Source organism: Zingiber officinale, chromosome 7A, assembly GCF_018446385.1.
Source record: "Zingiber officinale cultivar Zhangliang chromosome 7A, Zo_v1.1, whole genome shotgun sequence".
In the NCBI taxonomy this organism is placed as follows: Eukaryota; Viridiplantae; Streptophyta; class Magnoliopsida; order Zingiberales; family Zingiberaceae; genus Zingiber; species Zingiber officinale.
The window spans coordinates 15,408,793-15,422,592 of record NC_055998.1 but is presented as its reverse complement, the minus strand read 5'-3'; the positions used below and the strand labels follow the sequence as shown (position 1 = coordinate 15,422,592).

The 13,800-nt window shown below is 35.6% G+C and overlaps 2 protein-coding genes across 2 annotated transcripts; both read left to right on the top strand.

The window, feature by feature from the left end:
- Positions 1-1,622: 1,622 nt before the first annotated feature.
- On the top strand, positions 1,623-2,168 carry LOC121999231. The gene has a single exon (XM_042553936.1). The coding sequence runs from the start codon at positions 1,623-1,625 to the stop codon at positions 2,166-2,168; it is 546 nt and encodes a 181-aa protein (XP_042409870.1).
- A 501-nt stretch (positions 2,169-2,669) lies between these two features.
- Positions 2,670-13,308, top strand: LOC122001029 (probable L-ascorbate peroxidase 6, chloroplastic/mitochondrial). Its single transcript, XM_042555585.1, has 11 exons — positions 2,670-2,825; positions 2,965-3,108; positions 3,669-3,789; positions 3,859-3,959; positions 4,067-4,154; positions 10,775-10,842; positions 10,926-11,012; positions 12,582-12,656; positions 12,738-12,815; positions 12,899-13,003; positions 13,116-13,308. Exons 1-11 carry the CDS (start codon positions 2,760-2,762, stop codon positions 13,134-13,136), a joined length of 954 nt encoding a protein of 317 aa, XP_042411519.1. The 5' UTR covers positions 2,670-2,759; the 3' UTR covers positions 13,137-13,308.
- Positions 13,309-13,800: the final 492 nt, after the last annotated feature.

The following is a 13,800-nucleotide window of genomic DNA, read 5'->3' as shown; positions in this document are numbered from 1 at the left end:
CCAAGAACTCGAGCATGACAGTTATTCACGAGTTCTTCCCGAGCACCGTGTTGAGAGCGAGGTTGAGAAGTTTTGTGCGTGACTTGAACACACGCGTCGAGCATTTCTTCTCGGGCTTCTTAAGCATCTCTGCGTGCTCGGACGCCTTGAGAAAATTCTGCGTGCGTGATTTTTAGCTATATTCATGAATTTCTCACTCGTAAATTCGTTGATCACTTGGTCAACGAAGTGCATCAAGCCAATTTGTGTCTAATACCAATGTTGGATGTTGGTAAAAGTAAAATACATAAATTTACTTCTACTTTGTGAAAATTAAATTTATATCTTGGTTGGTGATGCACTAATCTCTAGCACTGTATACCTTCAGAATTATTATGAATACTAGCCATGAACTACTCGAAGTCGAGATGATAGTCACGTTCGAACTATGAATGTTATGTCACAACGTTTCAATCCTTAACCTGGTGATACTGATGATAGTCTTCTTTTGTTCTTCTAGACAAGATAGAGACTACAACTTTCTTTTTTCTCAGACTCTCTTCCATTTTCTTTCTTTTCTCACTTACATACTTCACACAAGAAATATAAATTTATAGGATAAGATAATAATGAGGATTACTAGCCTTTATATGAATATCTTATAGTGAATATAAATTACTCATATGTATAAATATCCTACTATAGATATATACTTCACACAAGAAATATAAATTTATAGGATAAGATAATAATGGGGATTACTAACCCTTATATGAATATCTTATAGTGAATATAAATTACTTATATGTATTAATATCCTACTTATATAGTAGGATATTAATACATATAAGTAATTTATATTCACTATAAGATATTCATATAAGGGTTAGTAATCCTCATTATTATCTTATCCTATAAATTGTGGCAGGGGTCCCACATATAGTGAATGTAAATATAAAATATAGATAATGATGTGGTGGGATCAATATAAAGTTATTTGTTGGATTTATAATTGTAAAAGGAGGTTCATGAAAGTTGTGAAATTTTTACTTTTGACATGACAATGATGTAATATGGTAGGTCCCATGATGAAATAACATTTATAGATTTAGGATTGCGATTATTCTAATGGTGATAGTCTAGTCGACCCAGAATTTTGTTCATTTAAATGGGCTCGGCAACCGAACCGAGGGATGTTTTGTCTTTTTTTTTTTTTTTTTTTTTTTTTTTATGGGGGAGGGGGGGGGGGGGGGGGGGGGAGGGTTGATAGACTAGTCGACCCGGAATTTTGTTCATTTAAATGGGCTCGGCAACCAAACATAGGGTTTTTTTGAGGGGGAATTTTGATTATGAGAGGCAGAATAGGATGATGGCTCTTTTGATAAGCTATTTTAATCTGTTGTTTTGTTTTCATGCATCAGCAATGGCAAACAGCCTGATATAGAATGCTTCGTTGTCTTCCCATCCCTTGCGCGAGACATTGTTAGATGCTTCAACCATCTAACGACCCGCCCGGGCGGTACGCTTAATCCCGTCTTCCCTCGACAGACCATGTAGAAAGAAGAACGATCGATGTCGGAGGCTAAGCTCTGATGCCGATCTGAGACAGCATCATTCAGATTGCAGTCTACCACGCGAAACAAATGCCGGCGGCCGCCGAAGCTCCGATACCGCCGAGCGAGGGGAGGAGCAGCAACGTCTGCGTCTGGTTCATCTCCTGCCTCTTCTTCCTCATCCTCCTCGTCGGCGGAGGCTTCCTCGTCCTCTACATCACCTTGGCAGAAACAGAGGACACGAGTTGGTTTCCCGTCGCTGGAATGATCCTGGTGGCCATTCCCTGGGTCTTTTGGATCCTAACATGCTTTTACCGGCTCATTACGATGAGAAACAGAGGGGAAGAAGGAGGAGGAGAGCGGCAGCCGGTGGCGGTGGCTAAAGCTTCAGCGCTTAATTCCCCGAGGACGGCGGCCGCTCAAGACTCGCCGGTCCATTCTCCGGGCGGCGCAAGGAAGGTTCGGTTCGGCAATGCGACCGTCATGGGCGACGGTGGTGAGGCGTCAGGGAAGGCACCGGGAGGCAACGAGGCCGATCATGGAGGCTCCAATGCCACGAACGTCGACGCTGGATCGTCGCTCAACTCGCATGAAAGCGAAGAGCCGTTGGCTTTATCGCCGTCATCAGTCGCGTGAAGCTTTCCAAAAAAAAAAAAAAAATCGAGAAATAGAAGAATCATCATCATCGTGTAAAAACTTTTCACTGGAACGAAATCTAAGACAGATTGGTTAATAAATATTAGAAATTTAAAAATAAAAAATCGCAGAGAACTTGATGTACCTTCTATATGAACAGAAAAGCAAATGCGAGTTCTTGGAAATTTGCATCCATTAAGTCTTACCGTGCACCAGCTGCCTGTGCAGCAGTAGCTGAACAAGCTTCATGTTCATCTCTGGCTGATTTAACTACAATCAGAGTTTGGATTAACTAAAAACCGTGATCCTAGTTCAAGAGTTAACTCTTAATTGAACAACTAACTACAAACCCATACTAAAAAATGATTAATTGTAAATTATTTTTTATTCTTTCTTTTTAATATAATAATAATAATAATAATAACAATAATAATAATAAAATAAATAAATAAATAAATAAATAAATAAAGGGTGTTAAGTCCTACGTGGAGAAGTGATTAACCCAAATGAAGCCCATTTGGGTTGTTTCCCATCCACTGGTGTCTGGTCATTCTCGCGAACAACAGATCTCCAGTGACGGATCCCTAGGCGATGCCGATGGCGATGCGGTTTTCTTCCTCGGTCGCCTCTCGCCTCGTTTCCACGGCCTCCAAATCGGTGCATTACCTCTCCGTCTCTCCGTCTCTCCTCCTCCCTTCCCCATGGAGGGCTCTCCCACTCTCAGATGCGCTGTCTCCTATTTCGTTCCGCTAGTCGCGATCCTTCTTACGATGCAGTCTCCTTTTGATCCTTGCAGGCATCTTCGACCGCGTGGAGTTTGATTGCGTCTCGAGGCGAGGTATCCGCCGCCGTTTCTTCTGTATCGGATCCGGCTCAATTGAGAAGCGCCAGTGACGACATCAAAGAACTCCTCCAGAAAAACCATTGTCACCCTATCTTGGTATTCTCACGTTATGTTTCGAAGACACTCTAGATATACGCAGCTTCTGTTACACAGATAGTTCATAAATGGAAGCACTGTGTAATACATATTGTGGAGAATAATGTTTTGTTATGAACTTGAAAATAAGTTAAAATAGGAATTTGATAAGATTAGTTATCGAGAGGATAATGACTAAACATATACGAGAACTGGTGGTGGTTTGAAGAAAATACAAATGGTTATTGGTCTAAAAAGACATGTTTGGAACATCGATAGGATTGTTAAAATGAGTGCTAAAATGGATAACTCCAAATGATTGAATGAAAATAATGGTATAAACATGTTCAAAATGACCACTAGATTCTTAAACTGTTTCAATCGACAAGAGCTGATGGTTTGTGGAGTGGAATCAATTAAAATGATTCAAGAGAAAAGGGTATTACTAGTGCTTTAATGTTGCATCAAAGTTGAATTGAGGAATAAGATTCATGTAGTCATTACCAATAATTGGGATTTATATGGCTTATTTGCTGCTGCTGTTGTTCTTATGATCGTATCATTATAGTTTGATCATACAGGTTCGCTTGGGATGGCATGATGCTGGCACATATGATAAGAATATTGAGGGATGGCCAAAAAGAGGGGGAGCTAATGGAAGCTTGCGATTTGACATAGAACTGAAACATGCAGCTAATGCTGGTATTTCCTCTCTACCAGGCTACTAAGTTATTGATTGAATTCAGGGTTTGACTGACTAAACAATTACAGGATTGGTAAATGCTTTAAAGCTTCTTCTGCCTGTGAAGGACAAGTATTCACGTGTCAGTTATGCAGACCTTTTCCAGTTAGCTAGTGCTACAGCAATTGAGGTTATCTTGTTCGTGCCTTGTTGATTTTCTTTATCAATTAGGCCTTTGAAACCAAAATCTCCTAAAGAATAAATACTAGATGGTGATTGTTCCAATGCTATTCACAGGAGGCTGGAGGCCCAAGAATCCCAATGAAATATGGAAGAGTTGATGTCTCTGCCCCTGATCAGTGCCCAGAAGAGGGAAGATTACCTGGTATATCACAATTCTAGTCACTTCTTGATCGTTCATTCTATTTCATGCAATCAATATTATGAATCTAACTTCGGCAATTTACCAAATGACGCACCTAAGTTTCTGAATTGACCAAAAGGCGCATGCTATTTTGGTATTTACCAAAAGGCGCACCTTTTCAAGTGCACTTCCTGTTCTACTCTCCTGACAAATCTAGATTTGTCAGCCATTTGTTTTTTTCTCTACCATTTTTCTCTCTCTTTTCTCTTGCTTCTCTCCTATGCATGCAACCTTATTTTTCCTCTCCTCTCTTCTCTTTCTTCCCTTTTTTGTATGCATGCATAACGTATAGATAACATTTTATAAGGTTTAATTGATTTTTTTATAACATTTTACATTTGGAAAAGCTGAAATAAACAATAGATAGCATATTTGAACTCATTACAATCCCAGAAATCCACAGGAACTGAAATAGATGCAATCTTAGATCTCTAGGTCCATCAGTAGGGTTTGACCGAAATTCATTGATGGACCTAGATAGCTCTGATTGCACCCATTTCAGTTCCTGTGGATTTCTGAGGTTGCAAGGAGTTCAAATATGTTATCCATTGTTTATTTCGGCTTCTCGGAAGTGTTAAAATGTAATAAGGAAGAATTGTCAAAAATCTTCACGTTGGGCTTAATATGTATCATATCAGGCTCAATGTGGACTTGATATGGAATCATATTAGGCCAAACGTGAGCCTGATATGGAATGATATCAGATCCAACGTGGAGATTTTTGACGATTCTTCCTTATTACATTTTAACATCTCTGAGAAGCCAAAACAAATAATGGATAGTATATTTAAACTCCTTGCAACCTCAGAAATCCACAGAAATTGAAATGAGTGCAATCGGAGCTCTCTAGGTCCATAAGTGAATTTTGACCTAGACAGCTCTGATTGCACCGATTTCAGTTCTTGTAGATTTATGAGGTTGCAAGGAGTTCAAATATGCTGTCCATTGTTTATTTCTGTTAAATGGAAAAATGATAAGTAACTTTTGTTGCTAGTGTACATCAAAAGCATCTTTTTCACTAAGCCTTGTTGAGACAGCAAACCTGCATCAGCTCTTCGAGCATGGTCAAATAGAAAGATTCGAACAAGTGTCCTCTTCTAACATGACCTTCAGAAGTAATCATGTATTCAGTTATTTGAAAGAGCTGCATCTTCAACCGGTTGCTTGCTAGTGTAATGCTGAGATAAGTAAGACTACTAATTAGACAACTAAAGATGAGAGTGATTTTGATAGTTGGATGTTTCAAGATTACCTGCTTCCCGAAGGTGAATGGAACATATTTGTACTTAATCATGTGAAGAATCTGCCTCTTCATTGTGGCTGCGAACAACACTAACTAGTAAAGGAGTAAAATAGGCCAAAACATAGGCACGTCAGACACACTAAAGAATGTCAATACAAAAGCAACACAGTAAGCTTTTGTAATGGAATACCTGCATATTTTGCGGGTTTTTAGAATCAAGAGATATAAGAACAAGTGCAATTTCCACATCGCAAACCAAGTACATAATCATTTCAATCAGATGATCCAAGGCAGAGATAAGATTATGAAATTGAAATGAACATGGAAAACATTCATGTTTGTCTGTCCTAATGGTACATAGCAATCCAGCAGGGCTTTGGATGGACAACTGACTTAAACTTTTAATCAAATATTGCAACAATTTCATTTGTTTATTTATACTATTTCTAGCAAGCCTAGATTATTATAAACTGAATCTCAGGAGATAGGCTATTGTAAATCCTATATTCTCTCATTGTTTTATTCATTCAATCATAAAATGAACCTCAAAGTATAACTCTATCCTTCATTGGATTTACCTTTTAGCTCATATTGTCTCAAAACTTTATCACACTAGATTGTGAAGTAGCAGTACAAAGCAAAAATACTTTGTAAAACAAGATATAAGAATCTTAACGAATTTGAATAATGGTTCAAAGGAGTGCTGATTAATACAAGTTTTAATAAATTTCATCCATAACAACTATCAGATTACAACAAAGATGCTTAGATAGGGTAAGGGTAGTAATTGTACTCTTCAAATAATTTAATACCAAGAGATGAAATCAACTTTTTAGAAGTATGAGATAAGCTTGCATCAGGAATATGTATAGGTGTTCTACTATTTCAATTGATTGTGGCATTGCTGAGGTCTGAAGGAGATGCTTTTGATGAGCAGGATCACACACATCTGAGGCCAACTGAGTGCATTTATCTTAATGTCTCTTGTCACAAACCTTCTTGGTTGTTCCTGTGCTGATCTAAATAGAATGAGAGAGAAGCTTCTTCTTCTCCTTTGGAGCAAAAGGCCTATAGAATTAAGAGTTTTATGAAATTAACAGATACATCGGATGTATGAGGCAAAAATTTCAGGCCCAACGTGAGCCTGATATAGAATAATATTATCAGGCTTAACGTGAGATTTTTGATGATTCTTCCTTATTACATTTTAACATCTTGAGAAGTCAAAATAAATAATGGACAACATATTTGAACTCCTTGCAATGAAGCTCCGATTGCACTCATTTCAGTTCCTGTGGATTTTTAAGGTTGCAAGGAGTTCAAATATATTATCCATTGTTTATTTCGGCTTCTTGGACGTGTTAAAATGTAATAAGGAAGAATCGTCAAAAATCTCTATGTTGGACCTGATATGATACATATCAGGCCCACGGATCGATTTCCTTTCAAGAAAATAAAAAATATATTCTTCCATTAACTGTGATGTATTTAATCTTCATTTAATAACTTAGAGAAGCTTCCATCTCATGAGTCTGCTTCATGGCGATATTTTTGCTAGTTTAAATCTCAATCAGTGTGGTACTTGAGTTCGGTGTGTTTATTGAACATATTGACGTTGAAGTTGGAACATTCACACACAACTGCATTGATGCTTGATTGGAGCTCTAGACCAACCAACAAAAGAGAGTAAATTAATTAAGTGGGGTGCAATTTTAATTAATGAAGACTAAATTAAATGAAATTACTAATCATATTTAAATGCATTAAGCATTAATGTATTAATTAATTGGAATGAAAAGTATTAATAGCTATTATTTATTGTAATTCGATTTGTCAACAATATTTTTTTAATAAGTATTGTTATCAAGTAGTGGCAGAACTATTGTTTTAACTCATTAACAGTTTTAATTAAATAAAATATTAAATGATTATCTATTAAAATTTGGTACTAAATTATTAATGATATTTTCTAAAAACAAACTATTAATAATATTTCAGAAAAGAAACACTATTTTTAATATAGTAAAATTTGGTCCAATGACTGAGTTGACAATGAATTAAAGAATTATATCCAAAAAAATTATTTAAAAATGGAGTTGACATTTTTCTTCATTGATTTAATAATAGAATAATAATTCTACCATACCAAAGTAAATATTTATGAGGATCAAGAATTTATGCTAAAGATCCCCAAAACTAGTTGTTTATGAAACAAAAAAAACCAAAAACAACTATGAATTTATCTACACAATGAACAGTGAGTGGATGAATTAACAATAACTCGAACTTTAATTCATCATTAACAATGTTGGAATTTGTTTACAAAATCTCATAATTCTGTATAATTAAGTTGGAACCAATTTCTGGCTTGGGATGACAAAATCTGTATATTTCCTAATCATATTCTTTGCAAAATGGAAGAAAATTAAAGAAGAGGAAGAAGAAACGATCAGAGAGCTCCGTGCTATTAATTGCTACCTGGATCAAACTAAGAATTCAATCAAAGTTCTTCTGCAACTCTCCATCACTTGCCTCATCCCTGCACCAATTTGAAAGCAAAAATTAACATGAAACATTGCATAGGAACTGAAATGAGTCACGTTGGGCCTGATATTATTCCATATCAGGTCCAACGTGGGCCTGATATGATTCCATAACAAGTTCAACGTGAATATTTTTTATGATTCTTTCTTATTACATTTTAACAGAGAAGCCGAAATGAATAATGGATAGTATATTTGCACTTCTTGCAACCCTAGAAATCTACAAGAATTTAAATGGGTGCAATCGGAGCTCTCTAAGTTCATATCAGGCCCAACGTGGAGATTTTTGGCGATTCTTATTACATTTTAATACCTCCAAAAAGCCAAAATAAATAATGGATACAATTTTTAACTCCTTGCAGCCCCAGAAATCCATAGGAACTGAAATGAGTGCAATCGAAGCTCTTTAGGCCCATCAGTGAGTTTTGGTCAAAACCCATTGATGGACCTAGAGAACTCTGATTGCACCCATTTCAATTCATGTGGATTTTTGGGGTTGCAAGGAGTTCAAATATGTTATCCATATTTATTTCAGCTTTTCGGAGGTGTTAAAATGTAATAAGGAAGAATCACCGAAAATCTCCATGTTGGACTTGATATCATTCCATATCAGGCCCACGTAGGGTCTGATATCATTCCATATTAGGCCCATGTTGGGCTCGATATCATTCCATATCAGGCCTAACGTGGGAATTTTTTACTTTTCTTATTACATTTAACACATCCGAGAAGTCGAAATAAACAATAAATAACATATTTGAACTTCTTGCAACCTCAGAAATTCACAGGAACTAAAATGGATATAATTTGAGATCTCTAGGTCCATCAATGAGTTTTGACTGAAATCCACTTATGGATCTAGAGAGTTTCGATTGCATCCATTTCAGTTCCTATAAATTTCTGGGGTTGCAAGAAGTTCAAATATGTTATCCATTGTTTATTTCTGCTTCTCCAAATGTAATAAATATTATAAAAAGTCAATTAAACCTTATAAAATGTTATCCATACGTTATGCATGCATGCAAAAAAGGGAAGAAAGAGAAGAGAGGAGTGGAAAACTAAGCGGGAAGTTGCATGCAGAGAAGAGAAGAGAGAGAGAGAAATGGTAGAGGAAAAAAACGGCTGAAAAATTTAGATTTGTCAGGAAGTGCAATTGAAAAGGTGCGCCTTTTGGTAAATACAAAAATAGCATGTGCCTTTTGGTCAATTCAGAAACTTAGGTGTGTCATTTGGTAAATTGCCGGCTAACTTTGTTGACTCTTTTAGAATAATTGGTTCTGAAGCTTCCTATTTATGGTACTCTAGCAGGGAAAAAATGCATGATATAAAGTTAATACAATTTTTTCCTAAAACACTCTTTAGTTTATTTATTTCAGTATGCAAATGAAAGTTATGTTGCCTCTACCATGCTAATAGAATGTTTGCTATTCTCTCAATGGATACCAGCACTAATGGATTATGTACAGTTTGTTTTTATTATTTTTTAATTTGTGCATATATACTGGTCGATATTTGTTTCATGGATTAAGGTTCATTCTGTACCAAGCAGCATACCTTGTATGTACTAGTCTGACCAATTATTGGTATACAAACTGGCCAATGCTAATTGGAAAGATATTACATGTTATTTTCTTATTGTTGTGGTAAAGTCACAATAATTATAAAAGTCTTCTATATTGGTATTTGAGCTCTAACCTTGATTGGTTTAGTTGACTTGTGGCTATGTCAAGTTGTTTTTGCTTGAACTGGATTCAGTTCGACAGAGGTAGGTGGGGCGCTGGGTGCAAATTTGATGGGTTCATCCTGTCCAAACCGCCAGTGGTTCAGCCAAAATCATGTTGAATCTAATACTTATGACTAGTGGATAGGTAAGGGGATGAGTTGTGGTGAAACTCTGGGTTGAAGTTCCAAGGGTTTATGGGTTGAAGTAGGGAAAAGGTTGAGAAAGTTACAGAAGCGGGGGCTAAAGAATGTTCGAGTTGGAATAATTTTGTTGCCTGACACACAGCCCAAGATCCCCCAAGTGGCTGGAATTTTCCTTTTATTGGCCCTTGAGATTCAAGCCCTCTGATTGATGCCATGCTATGTTTTCCTTAACTACGAAAGAGTGAGGTTGTTCCTGGTTGCAGCACTTCCCCTCTCCTTGGACATAGTTGAGCTCTGATTGACATAGCTCTTTTCCATCTGATCTCATATTGTCCAAATTGGTTAGAGTCGCAGATGCCACCCATAACCCATTAAAAGGGCTCTTGGTGCTGGTGCGAAACTTTACCTTTTATTCTTTCATTCTCCTTTCCTTAGGTAAAGCAACAAATGGATAGCTTTGGTTTAAGCTATTTGACTTAGATGGTTTATGTGAAATCACATCTCACGTTTGACAGAATGAAATGATAGATAACAAAAAGATAATTTTTAATTATTTTCATGGAATATGTTACTATAATTTAGAGTTGTCTCCATGGTTATGAAAAGTTTTATTCTGTAAGATGCAGGTATCAATTTATATGCATTTTTTTGAGTTAGTTCCTCATAAACGGTGTTAAAACTTCCCAAAGTAGCAAATTTTTTCTTTCCTAATTTGTGAACATGATATGCTTGTGAATGGAGTTTGCATCTTACAAACAATTTATCAAATGACAGCATGCCACTATGGTGGTCATATTTACATGTCCACGAGGAAGTATAGCACCCCATACTTCACAATTGGAAATGCTAATGTTGATAATCTCATATTCATGGTTGGGATTATTGCTTACATGTTGATTCCTTAGTATCTTTTTATTGTTGCTATTTAGCTGCTGGCCCACCTTCACCAGCTGGTCATTTGAGGGATGTCTTCTATAGAATGGGGTTTACTGATAAGGTCTATTCATTAATTTTTGCTTTATTTTCCTCAAAGACTACTGCATTTGAGAGTTCTTTAGAACATGGATTACCTGAATGCAGGAAATTGTTGCACTTTCTGGTGCACACACTCTAGGTAGAGCCAGACCTGATCGCAGTGGCTGGGGAAAACCAGAAACAAAATATACAGTATGTGTCTCTCATCTTCTAAACAATTATTATTATTTAGGTCAATCTTATATTTAAATCTATTGAATTTTTGTTATATCATCCCACTTGATGTCTAAAGGACCTTAAATGGATATTCTAGTAACACGTGATCATGAAGCCTTATCTCATGTATCAACTTTAGCTTAGGGCTCAAATTGTTCATCTCCAGAAATTGTAATTTGAATTGGAGATTCAATTTGTTAGGTTTGGGAAAAAAATGTCAAGTGAGTTCTCGTTCATCTATGTTTTCTTTGTTGGATACCTCTAGAGAGATATTCATATATATTTTAGAGATACTCATATTTGTCTCTCGTATATTCTATTGTGCTCTAACCTTCCTTGAATTGGAAGAATATTTTATATATGTACAATGGTCAACTTCCACTAAGTATCAAATGACATGCTTCTCTTTTAAACGAGTAGGCACCCATCAATTGGGTTCTCAAGAGATGAGCCGTTATAAGTTTTGTTTTTAAAAAGGTTTCTAACAGAAACCAAATATAAAAAGTGGATTATTATTTTTAATTTTGAGTTGTCTAAATCCAATAACACCAACAAAATCTAATTGAATTTGCAAACTAATAGAAAATCAGCTAGCACGTTAACACATGCAGTGTTAATTAGTGAACATATACCCTTGCACCAGCCTATAAAGTTCTGTCCTTTCAGGCTTATGCCTAGCTTTAAGTGCAGACAGAAAAATTTCATTGACCTTCTCTGGTTTGAATCTAATTAAAATTCTCAATTGTAAATCTTATCCAACTTGATGTTCTGGATCTTATCTGAAATTTTAGTTTGGCAAAAAGATGTAAATAAATAGGGAAATGGAGGTTTTCTATGCAGAGACTGGATTAATAGGATGCAGTTCCAAGGGTTTTACCTCAGAGGAAATATGCATTGGATTATTGAAGAAATAGACTTGGTAGTTGGTACAAGTGTAATGCTGATTCTTCTTGGCCTGAAATCGTGGGATTATTTGACGATCCTTTTTTGTAGTGATGCAAGATAGTTGGGAAGCTTATTTCTCACAATAGCTAAATAAAATGTCTTTGTTGTTGGAGTTAAAACAACATCGTTGCCCATTCTAGTGTCGAACAGAGTATAGAGCCATGGTCTATGCAACTCGGTGAGATGATATGGAGCTGCATTCATTCTTGAAGCAGTTTGGATTCTGCCATACAACCATTATGACATGCACTGCAACATACTACTATAGACGTAGTGAACAATCCAGTTGAGTGAACGAAGTATATTGTAGTTGATTGTCGTGAGTTATTATTGCAATGACTAAGAAAACTTCAACATATCACTGTTTCTTCACTAAACCACTTGTACTAGCATGTTTTCCTATTTTGAGTTTCGAAGTCGGCATTCCACATGATTGACGTTTACGGTCCTGGTTGAGAGGGAGCGGTAGGAAGTAGTATGGTAACATGTCCAAATAAACTGTTTTATTTGTCATGTTTTGCTGGAGTATATAAGATGTACCAGAGCAGCTCATAGAAAATCGATTAACGTTATTTCCTCTACCTCAACTTCCCTTGACAGAAAGATGGTCCTGGAAGCCCTGGTGGACAGTCGTGGACAGTACAATGGTTAAAATTTGATAATAGCTACTTCAAGGTGCTTTTCCATCTTTTCCCTTTATCCTCTTGTCACTGCTTTTTTCTGGAAAATAAACCTCATTTGTCTGTAACAATTTAGGATATCAAAGAGCGATTAGACGATAATCTACTAGTTTTGCCCACCGATGCCACTCTGTTTGAAGATCCACACTTCAAGGTAAACGAGAAAAATACGTTCTTTCATCTGAATGACATAGGATGACATGGTGCATTATCTTAGAAACTAACTGATACTTTCAGATATTTGCTGAGAAATATGCAAGAGATCAAGGCGCATTTTTCAAAGATTATGCTGAAGCTCACGCCAAGCTCAGCAACCTAGGTGCCAAATTTGATCCTCCAGAGGTTAGCCACTGGACCTTAGCTTTATTATCTCGAATCTTTGGAAGGATAACGAGAAAAATATCAGTTTTACTTCTGATATCTGACCTTGTTAGTGCTTGAAATAATTGTTCAGGGCATCACGTTGGAAGCATAATTGAAGCAGCCAAGTATCCATATATAGGGCGGAATGGTCAGATTAGATGTCTATCGTAGAAGAAGGAAACACGCAGATTTTTAATTTTTTTTTCTTTTCATTCTGCTGAAATTTTCCTGGACTACTGTTTTTGTCAACAGCTATAACTTTGTTTTGCAAAATGAGGTTCTCACTTTGTCTATGCTTGTAATAAAAAAAAAATCTAATTAATTTAGTATAATAAAAATATTCGTAAAATAAAATAATATTAATACAATTATCAATTATTAACACAATAAATTATATTAATTAGATAAAATAATTATTCTATCATTAAATAGTCGTTGGTACCATTAAATAAATGTGTTACTAAAATATAATTACTTTTATTATATATTATCAAGGAGATGGAAGTGTATTTCTATGTTAAAAAAATATAAACTGAAATAAAAATTAAAAATTATAGAAAAAAATTAAAAATTCTAGTTTAAATAAAAATAAAACATTAGAGGAGTAAATTTATAATTTTTTTTAATAAAAATACTTTTATATATAAGGATAAAAATAAATATAATTCTCGTTAGATTTTATGATAACTACTACTATTATTTTAATATTCTATAAAAAAAAAGGTAAAGTTGGACATTTACATTTTCTAAAAATTAAAATTTAAAAAATAAATTAT